Genomic DNA, 19218 nt, shown 5'->3' on the forward strand with positions numbered 1-19218 from the left:
TACGGCTCAAGGATAGCTCGTTGCACGTTAAATAGTTATAGTTGTTGCTAATTAAAATTCCAAATGATTGATTCGATGAAGGTATGATTAAATTATTTGAAGCTTTCTGCTTAGGCGGTTTGTCAACAGTATCTACGAACGAAATTATGGAATCGCTAGTATTCTTAATAAACTCTTTGGCATTTCTATGATTGTTTCGCATGATTTGACCAGAACTGATATGAAGATATCTTTCGATATCGTTAGGAACAAGCTGCAGTTCACTCTCCTTGCTATGCTTTGCGTTTTTACCACTCCTAGATGATCGGATTCGGCTCATTAGTGGTGGATCAGCTGCCAGCACTTCCTCATGGAATGAATCCGAGCATTTTGCCGTGGGGCTTTCATCAATCGTTACACCTCTTCCGAGCACCCTTAGATGGGGAAAGGCGGTCATCCACTCGAGAAGCTCCTCCCGCATTTTGCTATCGCCGGGAAGCTCCTCCTCACCGTAGAACATCCGTTCGATTCGTTCCCATTCCAACTGATTCTGCTTCACGGCATCCTCCGCCCATGGAATCGACCCGGTGCTGCTTCTCCCCAGACTACTGGTTGGGGATCTTGAAAAGGACAACTCCGTCAGTGTATCCGAATCGTCGTCCTCATCATCATCCTCGTCGCCTCGCTCGTGACTATTCGCACGCAAAAAGTCACGATTCGAAGTCATCACTCGTTTCTAGATGATTGTGATATTTAATTTGTTACATTTTTAATGAATTTTGCAGCAATGTTTTTTCCTCCATCAAGAAAATGGATTTTTTCACGACTTCCTTGGTTTTGTTTATTTTTCTTTCATTGGTGACCACAACAAACTGGCACCGAGGGGTCCAGTTCAAATAAGTATCGAACGAGTATTTAAACTTGCATGCAAGTTACCATCCAACCGGCATCCAGTCAAAAGGCGTCAAAGACAAAGCAATTTAGCCTTATTAACATTTAAATTCTTCATGATCTTGGTATGAATATTGTTATGCTAATATCTCCAAAGTACTAATTCGTATTACAATGAAACATTAAAATTATCATTTGGGTATAATTCAACTTAAACTTGCACGCAGCTTACAGCTGACCGTCCAACAAATATACATCAACCTTTCATTGACTTGCGCATAAACACCGGTTTTGACAGCTCTTGTCGGGTTGTATGTTGTGCGTGTATTATTTATTTTGCATGAGAAGTCTTACGTGCATCATTTCTCGTACCTTCTGCATACATGGGCAGTGCGTTTTGTTTTGGACAGTTTTGGACTAATGTTAACAGAAGATACGTAAAGTTCAGTTAAGTGCTTGGACCAATTATTTTCGTAATTAACAAGTAAGTATTTGTTTTGCAATATTCATGCTTTTCACGCCTGATTGTTAGTTTATTCATCAATACTAGATGTGCTGCAACCAGAATGTAGTTTGGCATGGAATAGATACCTACATACAAAGTGACAAAACATATTGACTCTATTTAACCTATACTGCCTATAATCGCATATAAGTCCCATATGGATTTTCTTAAATTTTGAGATAACAACAGTATGCACTATCAATTGACATCTGCTTTCATATATATAAAATGTGAAAACAACATCATACCAGTTTGTCCCATCAACCAAAGTAATCGCATTTAGTCCCATCTTGAAAGTCGATCGTCCAGAGGAGTAGTTACAGTTCTGCTACAGATATAACAAAACATTCAAGCTTCATTTCAACTGACTTTAACTTAATAAAATTATCAATAAATTTTCCTGATTTTTCAAATATTTACATGAGAATTGCACTTCGTAGCTTCGACTGCAATTTTCTCAATGCCATTTTTTTCATATGGAACTGCTATGCGACTATGGGCAGTATAGGGTGAATGTACCAGTCATAGCTATATGTTCATATAAGGCTGTGTTAATATTATTGCGCCCACTTTAGACTTCAGTGCCAAAAATAATAGTTGCGGTACGTTAGAAGCGTTAGGAGCTAGTTGTTGTGTATGGAGGTCTCCATACGCAGCAATAGGCTCCTAACGTTTCTAACGTATCGCATCAATAGGACAGTTTCCTCAACTTAGTAGGGTAAACGCACTAATAGTGGAGATACGTTAGTGCAATGTGTTCCTATAGTGGCTTACGGAGTTCCCATAAGCCACTATAGGAACACATTGCACCAACGTACCTTCACTATTGGTGCGTTTACTCTAATTATTTTGCACAGCACAGACCAGTACAATTAACAAATGATATATTTAACAAGCAGTAGTAGCTTTGGAACAGTCATATTTAGTAAGCTGCAAGAATGGATTTGAGCTCTAAAAAAGATTATGATGATCAATTAACCACTTCATTCGAGCAGTTAAAATGACGTTTACTACCACTCGAACTTTGAAGTAAAACATTATTTTGAGATTTTTTCTTCTAGAACCACGAGAAAAGTAACCAAAATTTGTGCGTTTGAAAGAAAAATAGAAATTAGTTGGTCCAGTTTTGTGAAATCGCTGGTAGAAAGACACGCTAAAACTGCTTGACAAAGTGGTCAATTCTAAACTTTATGACCCGTGAAGTATTAACACAAGACACATGCACTCACCATAATAGAAACCAGGCCAATTCAATTTTTACTATAACTTCTAGCGGCGCCGGTGGTGTAGTAGTAAGCGTGATTACCTCTCACCCCAGCAGGCCTGGGTTCAATCCCAGTCGGCGCCGCCGGGATGTTCTGAGGCATAACATCTCTGATCACGCCTTCCTTCGGATGGGAAGTAAAGCCGTTGGTCCCCGGTTCATGAGTTGATGGGTCGATAGGTAGGGTCCAGGTGTGGGAGCTGCCTTCCTGGCACGTCGGTAGCATTGGTGCTCAGCACGGAAAACAAGATCGACGGAAAAAACAAACCAAAAGAAAGAAAAAAAATTACTATGCTATTAAACGAAGTGTTAACAAAATCATTCTGTTGTCAATGAAGTTATCCAGTACCATACCATCCAGCATGTACTAATATCTAGTACAGGAAGCCATCCAAGTATGCAATAGTTGTAATAGTATGCAATAATTGCTCAATTTACGCCATGAAGTATGCAATAGTTGATTTATGATACATTCTGGATGGCTTCCTGTACTAGATATTGTGTCTTAAGCAAATTCAAAACTATCAACCATTAATAATATTACTTGTAATTTAACCATGAATGTTAGAAAAACCAAGTGAAATACCATTCCAGTTCTTCGCCAAGAATATTCCAGAATATTAAAACAAGGCATTTAAACATTAAGACATCAAACCTAATTGTTTTAAAATAGTTTTAATGATTTTTTTTTTAATACAGAGATGAGTTCTTCAAAGTAACTTGAAAATTATTTTGCAAATACTTGCTGGATGGGAATACTGAGCCAAATATATTTAAAGTGATTTATCCGTAGCATTCAGCAGTATCTTAAGGAGACATTTGCATACTTAAACATCATGGCTAATTGTTTTAAATTATTTGATTGATTTTTTTTTACTTCAGAGATGAGTTTTTCAAAGTAATTCAAGCTGGACATTGCATTAGGTCCTAAGACGAAGATAATCGATCATTGTTACTTAGGACCTAATGCAATGTTCAGCTTGAATTGTCATGTCGATTGTTGACACTGTAACGAAGCGAAGCGAAAATTGAAGCACGCAAAAAATCATGAAATTCGCTAGCGGAAAAGGTTGTGAAAAAATGTTTGTGGAACATTTTCCACTTTCCTTTTTTCGCAGTTTACAGTTTATGTGAAATGAAATCGATCAGTTTACACCTCCGGTGAAGTGAAAATCTGACAGATACGCTCTCCCGAAACGTCAACTTTTCGCTTAGCTGCTGCTCTTTTCGCGAGCGCTGCATGCGCGAAAAAAAAATAAACGTAAGCGAAAAAGATGCGATCCACAACATTAGATTTCGCTGGATCGTATCTGTTTACAGTTCAAAGCGAAGTGAAAAATTTGCCAATTGCGTTTTTCACGCAGGTGAAAAATTTAGTATTTTGTATGAGGTTTTCGCTTCGCTTCGATCTCTATACAGGCCTTAAGCGGGAAGGTGAGCTTGCCTTGCACCATAAACACCTTAAAAAAAAACGTAGCGAACAAATTTGCGATCTCTTCCGGGGATGTTGCGGTTACGTCGTCCTGAACAACTGTGTTGTGTAGGCGATTGCACATCCTTTGCGACTTCACGAATTTCCAGAATTTCGATGGGTTTTGTCTCAGGTTTAAATGTCTTCGTTGAACATGTTCTTCGTAGCTAGCGGCCAGTAGTTCGTTGTATTGAGTTTCGATTGAACGAAGAGTATTTCGGTTTTCTTCGGATTTACCAACACTTGCAAAACAAGCTTTCAAATTACAGTACAAAGCTGAAATGACATACGAAAGGTTCTGTCATACGACACTGTTACCGAAGGCCGTCACGAATGTATGTAGGAGAAATGTATGTAATGTCAGCCTAAATGTCCCTAATTTGGGCCCATATATAAATTCAGCAATCGACTAAATTTTCAATGGCGACCAAAAATATCCATTATGAAAACCATTGCCGTGGATATTGAGTCAGAATTGCTGCTTGGGCAACAGGAAACACTCCTTTGGAATGACATATGGGTGACATATTTCATGATTGCATCCAGTGAAACTCGCCGTCAAGACAGGCATGTGGTCAAACCACAAAATTTGTTGTATATGACAATGAAAGTTCTTCGCCTAAGAGTTTCCGAAGGCTTGCAATGCATTTTTAAGTTCCCGGGACCGTAAACATCACACGTGTCAACCTTAAGAACCGCCTTATTCATGGAGCAGTGCATTGTGCGAAATCTATCCTTCCTCAAATCAATACCATTCAGTCAGTATTGGCAACAAAGGAAGAGAAATTTGTTCACCATGATGCGACAATTGGGAAAGCCTACGATGTTTTTCACACTCAGTGCAAATTAGATGAAGTGGCCCCATTTGATGAATCTCCTACATCGATTGTCAGAAGGACACAATGGAAATGAATTAACAGATCCCATCCAGGAACTGACTGCACTACAAAGAGCAACTCTGGTCAATGATGATCCAGTCATGTGCTGTGTGTACTTCATCAAGCTGGTTGACACGATTGAATATCAGTACAGTGGAAGTCCTCACGCGCACATCTTGCTATGGCTTAACAAGGATCCCCGAGAAGCAATCAGTGAAAGTATGTCAAAAACTACAGGTGCAACAGTATCATGGTATTCATGCCTGTTTTTCTTAATTTCTTAACATGTCCCAACTAAAATTCATATCAACAGCTTCTTTTCATGGCAATCATAGTCATACTAAAGAGTATAAGCAGAGAGAACCCTTCTCAAATTCCAATTCCCACACAAAACACAAGTCCTGCTGCAGTTAACAAATAACATTTATTATATAAGACCACGTAAGCCGACGTCACCATTGCGTACAACCCCAGCGTATAGATACTATAGATTCCATAGATAAGCGGAGGCACAAAAAGTTGTTTTGGCAACCATGAAAAATAAATGATCTTACTGGTATCCGTGAAAAAAGTTCATGCCATCATAGAGCTCTTCGTTGTGCAGTTTTGTTTTGTTTCGTGCATAAAAGTTCAAAATGAAGTGCAAAGCAAATCTTTGCAACAATTAATCGAGGAATAGTTTGCTTTATCTTTCCTTCTTCCGTTGTCCGCGAAATAAATCGGAACGTGGAGTGTGGAAAGCGTTTTGTGCTCATAATATTACAATACTTCTCCCTCAAACAACACCATGATGACGTCATGCTCGTTTGGCTACACTAACTGACAGTTCGTTTGGCTACATTCTACTTTGTCTCCGCTTATCTATGGAATCTATAGTATCTATACCCCAGAGGGCTGTCCCTAGTAGTTTTTCAAAAGTTCTTTCATCGATTTATCATTTAACGTAAAATAACTCATTGGAACTAAAAAAAAATATCACCTTCGACTAAAAAAAAATCCGTAGAAATCCATAGATTTGAATAAGTCTACGGAATTGCATAGAAAAAAAATCTGGCATCTCTGCCAGTACGTTCCAAAGCTTGGTCGCGCTGGAATCGGAGGGTGCATCGTACTCGCCTTGAATGACAAGCTGGAAGACCCCTTCTCCATAACCACACACAGAGTCAGGACGACTGTTAGCCGATGATGGAGTGTGCTCGACTGTGGTGGAATGATTATGGGCTTCCTTAGAGCTAACCTTGTTGCGTCCTATAGCTTGAGTAGTACTTGCAGAGTGTTGAGTTGAAGTAGCAATGGCACCCACGATGAGATGATATTCTCGGACGACGGTATGCAGATTCGTAGTACGATTTATGTTGCCGAAAGCATCACCTTGGACGGCTTCTGTTCTACCATCGACCACAAGATCAAGGTGACTTTGACCTCGTGAGCACACATCATTAGTAGCCAGGGTTGGGTTGGAGTTTGGGCTGAAACTTTGTAAATCATCAGGGGCAGAAGATTGCAGGCTGGGCGACCCCTTCCACACACTCGTAAACAGGACCAGGACGACTGCGATGGCAGCTAGCTGAATTGATGACGTCTGTAATAGCTCTTGATGGCTCCTACAGCGCTTTGTGATGTGCGTCGCGGTATTCAAGAAATAGATTCATATGCGCCCGACGTTGACGAATCTATTGCATCCCTCGAAGATAGACTGACTCCTCTCGGGGCGTTTTTTGCTCGATCCTCGAATTCTCAAAAACTGATGTTTTCTGGCCAGGATTTGGTGGACAATGCTTTTTCTTTCAACTGGTCACTTAACCCTATTTTGAAGGTGTAACAGTCACTCCATGTTGTAAATAGTAAATTAGTCATAAATAAAATAAGAATGAAATATATCGAATCCATACGCCAAAAACTATGCCAGTAGCAAAACGACACTGGTCGATTTACTATAAAAATAGAATGCCTCGTGAGTAAAGCCACTCGATCTTGTACAATTTCTCCCAAGGCCGAGTCCAGTGAAAGCTTCGGGAAAGTTGGGAAAAGAGAGAGTGTGGCTACACCCGACTTTGAACGAAGGACCAGCGATCAGAATAATCTCTCGCATTGCCGATCTAGTTCGAAGAAGTTCGCGGGAAAATCGAACTTCCGTTAAGTTCGGCCGAGGTCACCTTCCCTAATCTGAGGGTCACGGTTTCGCTTCACTTTCGTCCGAACCCCAGATTGCAGTAGTAGTGTTTCATTTTGTTCGCGTGATAGTTACGTTTTGTAAAGTGAGTTAAAGCAATGTTGTTGTACTTTTATACTTAAATTCTAATTTCTCCTCGTTGATTGTTTAGCTATAATTATAAATCAATACGTAGTGTGCGCGGAAAATAAGCTAGACTAGGTAATGTGATCGTTAAAGAAAATCTGTGCATTGTGCTTAATGTTCTTTTCACCAGCCGACGGCTACGTTTACGCTTCCAACGTCATCATCTGCATCCCCGGGGCGAATAATCCCGGCAACCGTCACCTTGTCCGGTCGAACGCGATCCGCATCTACATCGCTGAGCGGGGCTTTGTGGTTCGTCCACCCAGGTGGAAATCGTTGGCCGTTCAACACCAACGGTCGAACGCGCATCGATTGAAGGTAACATCGTCGCCGCGCCAGTAACAGCAGCGCAGCAATCATCAGCAGCTCAATCAACTGGTGAGTCCGTTCTGTTTTTTTCGTTGAGTGTGGCGTCCGGCGAGGGCGCCACGGAGGACCTTTATTGCCGACCATAAGGTCAGGTCGAAGAGCATGAATTGCTAATATTTGGATTAGTCCAATAATTGGCGTTGACGGCACTGTCGAAAAATTTGCTCTTCCAGCAAATGTAGACAGTTTCTTATGGGAATTTTCGGTGGAGCGAAAGGATAGTACAAAGTCCGCCATGTTTCACGCACAGTCTGACGTTTGCTTATGGATTTTCTCATAGGAGTAAAGAGCTACAGAGTCGCCGTCAACGCCAATTGTAAGGTTGGGGTGTCGGCAAGACAAACGTGCGCACGTATCGTCGTATATGGATGCCCACCCAACCCATCAATGTTAGACACCCGGGTGCCAAGCTTTGCCGTTCCCCGCTTGCTGCATCGTCGTGGGATTCGTCAGGAAGAAACACAAGAGCACAGCACAGATAGAAGGTAGTTACGCACACAAGAATAGGACTAGGTAGAGAAAGATAATAAAGAGCAGTAGAAAAATAAAAGCAATGGAAATTTCGTGAAAGCACGCTCTAGTTATAAGAAAATCTAAGCTTACCGTTTTCCGTTGTGAAATAAATGTTTGATTTGATTTCGATGTAGGTATATAATGTTGTCCTATTAAAAATTAGAATGAGAGGAAGAAAGTGTCTTCACGTTGTTTCGGGTCCATGTAATTCTGTTGTTGTCTTCCGCGTGGTCGGAGTTTGACCTTATGTTGCGGAAATAGGTCGTCGTTTTAGGTTTGTGTGCTCTCTTACCGTGAGCTTTGGGGAAATATTTCGAGGTGTGAGAGATTATGCTGTTTTTGCAATGGGGTTTCTACCCGTTCAATTTCGGTGGGAGTGAAGCTGGCTCGATCTCTTCTTTTTAGGAAGATTACTATTGGACTCGCCCTGGGGCAGTCTCATCCGGGCAAAACTCAACATGACATGCGGTCTCCTTTACCGGAGTGGTGCTTAAGCCGCATACTTATCCGAGATCGACCAGTGACGGCTACAAAGGACACGAACCCACGCGTATTGAGGTTCTCCCCCTTTGAAACCCAGTTTCACCACCTTTGGTTGCACATTAGACTGATGCAAAATTTGACTTTTTCGCTCCACAGTGCTTAAATGGTTTCAAATCGGGTCCTGATTAGCCTCCCAAAGTTACAACTCATTTGGTTAGAAACAGACTTCGCACAAGCCATTTGAAGTTTACATGTAAATTACTATGGCAAATCTCAACTTTTTGTTCATTGCCTTCTATTCTTTTTCCATATTGAGCTGCGAGACAGTTCGATAGCCACTCTTATTGAAAATTTTCTCAGCTACAACTTTACTGAAAACCAATTCTATGTAAAACGAGACAGGAAAAAGTTATTAATTATTTAAGAGATTGGTAAACTTATGACATGATCAAGCAGCTGCTCTGTAGGCAACACTGTATTATGCAGTGTGACATAGTAGCCATGATTTTTGTGTCCTATTCAACGCCCCAGAAACACCAATGTTGCCTGCTGAGCAGTTGATTGAGCATGATCATAAGACATCAGCGTATTGAACCATTGATAACTTTCGATCCTTGCATTTAATCAAAAAGTGGTCTTGAGCAAAGTTGTAGCTGGGAAAATTTCCTACAAGTACAAATGAAAGTTTTTAAAGCAGACCGGTATGGTGAATTATTAGATAGACATGAACAAAAATCTTGGTTTTCCCATAGTAATTCCCATACAAACTTCAAATGGTTTGGCCATCTCAGTTTCTCACTAAATGGGTTCAAATTTTGAGAGGCTAGTCAGGATCTGATTTGGGATCGTTTAAGTATTGTGGAGCGAAAATTTCAAATTTTGCATCACTCTATTGCACATTGATTAATTCGAGATATTCAGTAACAAGTCTCGCAATATGACTCTTCGAGGTTGTTGGATGGAAAGCGGATAACTTTCAACAAAGTTGTTCATGTGGATAAAACTTATCTTTTGACATCACTTGTTTTAATCTAGATCGCTATATCTATCTATAGATAGAAGAATTCTATCGAAGCTGTAATGAGCGAAGCGTAGCTTAAATCAGGCTAGTTCAGTGATGACACACCAGTGCTGTTAATTTTCATATCATTCGATTGAACATGAACCAATATAACCATTCAATCAATTCTGTGAAAACGAGTTCTCACATTACCATAATTTCAAGAGCCCCTTTCTCATTTGAAGCTCATCGTCACTGCCAACTGAGTCACTCACTATCTTTTGATATACGACAGTGGAGTTTGGAAGAAATCCAACAAAATGGTCCCGAACAGACAAGTCGACCCGATGTCGGATCAATGTAAGGCAATATAATATATTGAATAGAAATTTACACTACATTTTCGAACTGTGTGTGTAAGTAACTGCACAGTTCGAAAATGTAGTGTAAATTTCTTTTTAATATATACTCTACAAAAATGTGAATGACTTTCTCAGTTGCAGACGGAGGCAGCTGAAATTTGGTTTGTGATTGTGGCTAGTTGAGACCTTAAATTTTATGTTCATGAAAAAATATGAGTGGGGCAACGCGAGGCTTTTTGAACAGACGTTTGAAATTAGCGAAACATCATATTTTTCAGTGAATAGCCTAGTGTTCGAATTAAAGCCTACACACTTAGAAATTCTTAATTTTATACGCGACAGAATACATCTTTGACATAAACGATGACACGTAAACAAACATGTCATGTAAAACTAAGTGCTCCGAGACTGAAAAGTTTGTTACTCGACGAAAAGTACGTTTGATTGAGCTGAATTTCGCGTCTAGTATGGCTCAATTGTATGTCAAAATTGACGCTCGTATATGTCAACTTCAGAACACCTAAATTTACATTGATTTTTTTAAGTGTGTAGTTTGATCAATCAATTTCACTATAATTTAAATATATGTGGAACCACATTTTTTTAATATTTGGGAAAATCTTAGCATTTTGATAAAGTAACACGTATTAAGCTTACACTTCTGAGCTAAACAAATAAAAAATGTGTTAATTATTTTCTTGAGGATTTTTTTTTAGAAAGCCGATATCTCACTTTCCGAGAGTCTGAGATCATTGAACAGGTCTGAACATTTCTCGGAACTATAAAATGCACAACTTTAAACCATCCTTGTAGGGCCCTTCGTTCAAAATATATATCCGAGAGCCACCTATTCGGTAGGAATACGAACTAATCATAAACCACCAACTAAACAACTTTGTCGAAGACTGCAATTCTGTACGATGCTAGAGGTTATGGCCACGCTCATTGGCCCATTGCGAATAGCCTGGTTGGGCATTATTATTTATTGGCTGACAATTCGGAACACTCAATTTAGCTGCTTAAACCATTATACTAAGGAAAACGGATCCCAGTTGTGAAACGGGTCAACTCAGTCTAGAATCTTTTCGGGTTGGAAATTTGTCCCACTTTTCTGACAATTGAGCGGATTATTATACCTGTAGGAACCAACACAGATCAATCAATAACATTTTATTTCTTATTCTTCCAGATCCTCGCATCGCCAATCCTGCCAATGACTGACAAAGTTGTCCCTTAGAAACAACCGCTTGTGATAATGACTGCCATCTTGGGTGCCGGAATCAGTGGCCTATCGGCTGGGTACTACCTCCTGAAAAAGGGCCTCCCGAATCCGGCTGTGATCTACGAAGCCAGCAACCGCATCGGCGGATGGATCCGTACCGATCGTTTCAACGAAGATGGATTCGTATTCGAAGCTGGTCCGCGCACCATTCGTCCGAAGGGTCCCGCGGCCAGCAACACGCTGGACTTGATTGAGGAAGTGGGACTCGCCGAGGAAGTGTATCCGATTTATTCGAATCACGTTGCTGCCAGGAATAGGATGATCTATGCCAAGGGAAAACTCAACATGCTACCCTCGAGCTTGTCGGGGGTGCTGAAAATAGTTCCACCATTTACCAAACCGTTGTTCTTCGCTGGGTTTAAAGATTTGTTTGCGGGACGGTCGAAGATACCCCTTGAGGACGAGACAATGTATAGCTTCGTTGATCGAAGATTTGGCAAAGAGATTGCCGATTATGCTGTGAGTTCGATGCTGTGTGGAATCTGTGCCGGAGATGCAAAGCAGATTAGTGTAAAATTTTTGATGAAGAGTTTGTTCGACGTGGAGCAAAAACATGGAGGGGTGGTAAAAGGGATGCTCAAGGAAGCGTTGAATAAGAAGGATAAGAAAGAATCAAAGCAAGAGTTGCTTTCGGCGTTGGCGAGGAGAGCAAAGTCGGAGAACTGGAGCATTTACTCGATTCATGGTGGACTGCAGACACTGCCCGATAGAATAGGAACGATTTTGCAGAAGAGTGGCGTTGGGATTGAGACTGGCGTGAAGTTCGAAGAGATTCGGTTTCATGGGAGTAAGGTTGAGCTGAAGGTCGATGGGAGGGAACAAGTCGTTGATCACCTGATAAGCAGTATCCCAAGCTACAAACTTGCCAAACGGGTAGCAGGACAGCATCCGGAATTATCGAAGGAATTAGCTGCAATTCCATTCGTAGATGTTGCCGTGATCAATCTACGCTACAAAAGTCCAGATCTACAGAAGCATAAAGGATTTGGATTTCTAGTTCCACCGATTGAGAACTTACCCATTCTGGGAGTGATCTTCGACAGCTGTTGCTTCGAAATGGACGATAATACGGTTCTAACGGTGATGATGGGGGGTGCCTGGTTCAAGAAGTGGTTCGGAACCGATCCTAGTGAGGAACAGCTACTGGACGTGGCATTGAAGAATGTGAATAAGATTTTGGATATTCAGGTGTCACCGGATGCGTACAAAGTGAACATTTTAAGAAACTGTATTCCGCAGTACGTGGTTGGACACCAGAAGCGTGTGGAAGGCATTCGAAGGTATATTCGGGAACACAAACTACCTCTGGGATTATGCGGTGCATCATACGATGGTGTTGGGGTTAATGACGTTATTCTGTCTGCCAAGAAATGCGTTGATGAGCAGATGCATAGCAAATAAAACTGTTGTTTTTGTTATCTTCATTTGAAACAAACTAAATCTATTAATCATCCGAAAGCATTCACTCTCTACTAATTATCCAGATGCTTGGATTTATTTTCTCCAAGTACTCGGAATTTCTCAATTGATTATCTATCAGCATCCGATTAGATAATTCAACGAGTGTAATTCCGATCAACAGTTATTAAATAATCGCAATCCGCTGAAGAGACCCTCGATATCCCCTTGATGCTAATGGCACGACAACCAGCGATCTGACTTGCGATTTTCCCAAGCACTTGGTATAGTGGACACTTTGCGAGTGACGAGATGTGTCTACCTTTGATGGACGTGCTATTTCTCTCATTGTCGGCTATTATCATCAGGCCCTCATCCCAATCATCTTGTCAACATCAATAGCCGCATCAACGGTCGCGCATGTTTGTCTTTCCCAGAGATCACAGCCCTTCTGCAATCCATCCGGAGCTTCGCTGCGAATTTTCGCGCGGTCATTGCACATGCACCACTTTTGATTGAAGCGAATCACCATCACCATCACCACCACCAACATCGCACTCAAATGAGTGAGAGCTTTCGCTTTGCCAATTCTCATCGGCTCTTGGCTTTTGTCGCCGTGTTCACATTACCCTACGTAAGGTAGGTATACTGAAAGTGATTTCAAATTGCCGTCAACGACAATGCGAACCATGCGGAAATGTGCACATTTATTAAAATGGGGTAGGGAGGTGAAAATAATGAATAGTAAAGGTATGGAGTTGATCGATTTCGGTTGTCGCCTGAATGATTAATTATGAAGCAATCTATAGAAAAGCTTTCATTAGCTTATTGTGGTAATAGCGTACGTGATTTGTGCTGTTTGTTCCAATGTCAACGGTAGATCCGCGTTGAATAACACATATGGGAAAAGGAATTTCCATAGCAAATGTGGGTTACTTAATAAATGTGTAAGTGGGAGAAAGCCATAAGTTTCTCGCATGAAATTCAACGGTTGAAAGATGGTTGAGAACTTGGACCTGGAAATGTGGAATCTCATAGAAATTGTTGAAATCACTGATAAACCTGACGCTATACATTCCCAAAAATATGGAAAAGCTCATTTCTAGTGCCTATTAATAAGCCTGGTAGAAAATCTGACATACGTTATTGTCGTGGTATATCCATTATCTCTTGCATCCCAAAACTGTTTAGGGCGATTGCCAATGATAAATTATTCATCCAAATAAAAAAAAATATAATTACTACTATGCAACCAGGCTTTTTTAAAGGTCGTTCGACGACCACAAATTTACTAGATTTAATTAATTATTCTCTGGAAGTAATGGATAACGGAAACCATGTAGAAGTGTCTACATACCCATTCTTCTTTTTAAATTGCAAAAGATGGGAATCCAGTTCAAACTCTTCAAATGGCTTGAATCGTATCTAACCAATTGCGATCAAAAAGGAAAAAAAAATCATATCCTATAAGTCACATCGGGAGTCCAACAACGCTCTCATTTAGGACCTCTTCAATTTATAAAAAAAAACTTAAAGTTTTAATTTACGCTCATGATTTTAAACTTCTTTTTAGAAATTTAAAATTCCGAAGACATCAGCACATTCAAAACTGAAATACAAATATTCCACTCTTGGTGTAACAAAAGAATGCACAGTTCGAAAAAGTAGTGTAAATTTCTGTTCAATATGATGCACATAAATGGAGCGTCACATATCATATACGTTTACATTATATATCATGTAAAGTTCTGACACATTTCATGCAATGTAGCAAATATTGTATACAAAAGCCCATATTTGAAAACAACATTGTTTGCCATCTGCTCGGTTGCGTGAAATGAAATACAAGTCTACGTGAATGAATGTTTACATCACAATTAAAATTCAGAATTTTTATCTGTATGCTACAACGAAATATAAAAAATGTAACTCAATTACCTTTAGTAGAAAACAGAACATACTCAATATAACAATTACCTAAGGACATCAGAGCAAGGGATCATCCAAGGGACCAGGATTATTAAAAATACGCAAATCACCCACTTCTTACCTTGCGTAAGACGATAATCTTTCAGAAGTCGCCCAAAGAAAATTCCTACGAGCAGCAAGCGTGTTTTTCCGAAATCGGAAACACTCGGCTTTGGTGCTTGCCGAAGCATCCATACACCGGTGCAGACAATTACAGTCAGGAATCCTTATTGCCGGGGTAACAGGGGCGTGAATAAGGAACCGCGAATAAGGATACCCACAGCTTTAACCGATGGCCTCCATCTTGGATTCCTATGCGTATGGCATCGATTTCCAGCCTCTACACGTCATCCCCTTTCCGAAAATACCTTTATTGTAGCGTATTTGACAGTTTTTCTTGAACTGATGGCCACCATCTTGAATTTCAAAATGCCATCTGGCATCGATTTGCAGCCTCTACACGTCATCCCCTTTCCGAAAATATCCAAATTGTAACGTATTTGACAGTGGTCTGATGATGGTCGCCATCTTGGATTTTAAAATGGCGTCTGGCATCGATTTCCAGCCTCTACTCGTCGTTCCCTTTCCGAAAATACCCGTATTGTAGGATATTTTGTAAGCTACGGCTTACTTGCCAGCCTATAGCTGGCCCGATTTTACCCCGGCGGGGCGGCCTCGAGCAAGGGTACTTCCCCCAAAGACGTCCGGATTTGGGTGGGACAAAACAACAAAAAGAAATGCAATTTTAGACGTCTATTCGCTACTTATCTCTGCCCTCTCCTCCTCGCTGTTGCTGCTGCTGCTCTTCGGTGGGGCCCTTCGACGACGGTATGGCGGCGGTTCTGCTGCTACAAAGCACGGACTGTGCTGAGCGGTTTGCTTATTCGGCTGCTTAGCAGCTGTCCTTGACACTTAGCGGGGGGGATGAGCTGGGCTCGTCTGTTGGAACCCCCCCGGCGACGTTGGTGACGAATCACCGGATTGCCTACTCGCCGTAGGCAACCCCGGCAGACACCGCAGTGTTTCTGCCCAGGCGAACTCACCTCTGGTATCACCTGCTTCGTCCTGCTTGACGATTAACTGCGGTGGCGAGACTGGCTCTATTGGCTGAGCCACCGCAGTCAGGACGGCGAGTGTCTACCGGATCCTTTGTGGTTAGCTTCCCACAATGGCGATCCGACACTCTGTTGCACTCAACAACACTAATTTTCGCAGCCACGGGGCCGGCTTCCACTCGCGGTGCACTGGGAAGATGCGTACTGGCACTCGCGTCGCGGCTGGGCAAACTTTTCCCAGGTAAAGTCCGTTTTCTCGGGACTAAGAAAAAAAACGTCTCCGAACGAAAAACCCGCGTAGACTCCACCGTGGCTCGAACTGTTCTCTCTGTTTTCACAACGTCACAAAACAAAACAAAAACCGCCATCGTTCTCCTGCAACCGCGCTCGACTTTTTATGTTGTTTATGGGATTCGCCTTCTTTTGCAGCGGGAGGAGAATCAGGACCTAACTTTATTTGAGACGCGATACATTAATAAACGATAATTTTTTTCCTATCTAGCTAAACTAACAACATAAAAAACCGAATAAAATCTACAAAGAAAATAACAAATTAAAATATTTACATATCAGGTAGTGGTAAGTATGTTGCCGAGCGTGTGACCAAAACAAAAACAAATTATAACAGACAAGACACACGCTCATGGCAAACACGGCAAAAGGGTGGTTTATAATTGTCACCCTGGACGAGGGTTACAATCTCGCCAACACCGAGGAGAAAAAAAATGGCAACCATTTTTTTACTAACCCTAACACCTAACACCGTGAACAATAATAAATAAACGAATTAAAATGAAAATAAAAAATAAATAAGAAAAAAAATAAAAAATCTGCCTAATCCTAACAACTTTTTCCACAATAAAAAGTGTCACAATCAGGGACAGAGAAATGACCGGACTAATAAATCGGTGCCTCGACATTCTCACCCATCTGTAGACCAGAGTTGGGTCTCCGAGATGCGTCAACTCCACCATTATCACATCCGGGTTGCAACGGGTGAATGAAGACTCAATTCCACCCGAGCCAATTCAAATAAACACTCGGAAGCATTCGCTTCCTAAAACCCTGCAAGTCCCAGTTACGGTTTTGACTTGCAGTGGAACGGTTGTCAATTCCAGTTTTTTTTTTTGACTGTCCAGTTTGTGCCCTGACGATATCCATACTCTAAATATCGATTGGGGTTCTAATTCTTTTCAAATTCATACTTTAATGTCTCACTCATTCATCAACACTCATTTGGCCTACGCGTTCATTATTCAGTAACGTGAGTACTCCGAATTAAACCCCCGACATATTACACACATAAAGTAATCAAACAACTGGACACATACTGGACATCGGTAGGTCTTCTATACATCAAGTGAATTTCCGAAGAAAAACACAAGAGCAAGACCCCGAATGTGAAAGCCAGTCAATTAAAATCTATTTCTATGAAGAATTAGCCTAATTACTCTGATTTCAACATAAAATGAAAGAAAACAAAAATTATGAAAAACAAATTAAAATTGGTGTTTGCGCGCGCCAAAATTACGGCGAGAAATTTTCTCAGTGTATTCCCACTGAGGTGTTACGCGCAAAAGTGTAACCCATCCTGAACGGATTGCGGAACGCACGATAAATGAAACTGTCAATCCGTTGATGGCGTCATCCTCGCGAAGAGGCGAAAGAGAATATGAAAACGAGATGTAAACAAAAACAATCGAATCGCGAAATTGTCGATCGCGGTTCGATTAATTTTTACCTCGTTTTCGGTAGTTTTGAGGCTTTTGCCGTCGGGAAAGCCTCTGGTGATGATCGTATTTGCTGGTGGTGTCCTTCTCCGTGTGGAGGAAAATAATTTGCACGGCGGATTGGCCGTTTTAAGGTCGAAAATCGACCTGTGAAAATCCCGTCATTCAGTATGAATGACAACGGGTAATATTTTGGTTCTGTGATGAACCATTTGACGGTGCTGAAGAAGAAAATTCTCCCTGTGGAGCAATTTTTAAGTTTTACGGTCCTTGATCGACTATTTGGGTGATTCCGACTCCCAAACATCTAGAGGAATCTGGAGGTAAGTCAACCGGCAACATATAGGTGATGAATTCGCTTCCGAAATCGTCACTTTCCATCCCGAGACTCCCAATTGAGTACCGAGTATGATGTACTGATGACGATTTGGAAGCAGTAGGAATTTATTTTGTTGACCGGTTGACGATGATTCGCTGTTGGACGGAAAATGAAACTTCGGTACAAAGTACTGTTGTTGGTAAGTACTTTGCATGTAAGTCAATTAGAATTAATCATGCTAATTGATATTTTTCATTTTAGGTCATCTTCATCAAATCCCGGTGGATGAGGAAGCTTATTCCTGTTTGGATGGTGCCGCGAAGGCTGAAAAAATGTTTGGGCTCGAATATGGAATTTTTCCATTGAGAAAATTGAAAAGTAGGTGAGCTCCAAATTTAATAAGAATTAATTTATAATGAAGTTTTTGAAGGGATAAGATTCCAAAACTATTTTTAGTCGGATCTTATCCCGTTTTTCAAACAATAAGGGCATTGAGAATGCTCGTACCCTTCAAATCCACAGATAACACAGAACACACGCGAGGGTAGGGGGCACGATTCATGATCGTGGCCTCTTCCTTCGCAGTTATAACAGACTCCAAGGTCTGGTGGACGATATACGTCCACAAGGCAATCCAATAGGGTTACCGATTTGTGTGTCTGTGTTGTTTTCAGGTTTTTATGAGCATTCTTGGGGAGATTCTGGCCTATCTGTTTACCAGATGGTTTGTTGATTTCTGGTGAAGGTGGTCGTCCACTTTTATTCCAGAAAATCTTTGTTTTAGAATTGTTTCTGCGATTCTCCTGCTGTGGCTTATCTCTTTGGTAGCCATCCGAGGCCGGTTTCGCAGATGTTGTGGTTTCTCGGAACTTCCCAAATACCTTTTGGTAGATGGGTGTCTTTGAAGCATCTACTGATTTCCCGAGGCTTATTAGCTCGGCCAGCGTGTTCACCGGCTGGAAGATAAGAACCTCTTTGTATTCGGTTCTGAGATTCCGCTTTAAAATTTCGAGCTTTTCGCTTCGTGTTAGCGATGCGGTCATAGCGCAAAAGATTTTCTCCATTTGTAGGTAATATTCCTGAAAGGATTCATCTCGTTGTTGGCGACGCTGAGATGCTTTTGTTTTGAGCGCAGCGTCAAGTTCAGGGTGAACAAAGTTCGCCTTGAGCTCACAAACGAGATGATTCCAGTTGAAAAGGCGCTTTTGAGACCGCATAGTCTGGAACCAGGCCAGAGCATTTCCAGTGAACAGATGCATGGCTGAGTTGAAGAGTTCCTCTTCGGAAAGTTGTTCTGATTCTGCGTAGTGGTGAACATTTTCTAAAAATTCGTTAAGTCCGATCCCCTCATCATTCCCAGCGTATTTTTGGATTTTCCAGTCAGCCACCCGTTGGTGCTGACGACAGAACGCGGGGAACTCGACCGTTTCTTTACTTTTCCAGTTTGGAGAA

General features: G+C 41.2%; 1 protein-coding gene across 1 annotated transcript; it reads left to right on the forward strand.

Annotated features, from left to right (window-relative positions):
- Positions 1 to 1230: 1230 nt before the first annotated feature.
- On the forward strand, positions 1231 to 12720 carry Ppox (protoporphyrinogen oxidase). Its single transcript, XM_065227159.1, has 2 exons — positions 1231 to 1354; positions 11204 to 12720. Exon 2 carries the CDS (start codon positions 11270 to 11272, stop codon positions 12695 to 12697), a length of 1428 nt encoding a protein of 475 aa, XP_065083231.1. The 5' UTR covers positions 1231 to 1354; positions 11204 to 11269; the 3' UTR covers positions 12698 to 12720.
- The last annotated feature ends 6498 nt before the right edge of the window (positions 12721 to 19218 follow it).

Source organism: Ochlerotatus camptorhynchus, unplaced genomic scaffold (assembly GCF_037179485.1).
Source record: "Ochlerotatus camptorhynchus isolate MF236.1 unplaced genomic scaffold, CSIRO-AGI_Acam_v1.1 ptg000266l, whole genome shotgun sequence".
Lineage (NCBI taxonomy): Eukaryota > Metazoa > Arthropoda > Insecta > Diptera > Culicidae > Ochlerotatus > Ochlerotatus camptorhynchus.

Excerpts from the sequence above, each read along its gene's own strand:
- Ppox (XM_065227159.1), top strand. The coding sequence starts at position 11,270 with ATGACTGCCATCTTGGGTGCCGGAATCAGTGGCCTATCGGCTGGGTAC.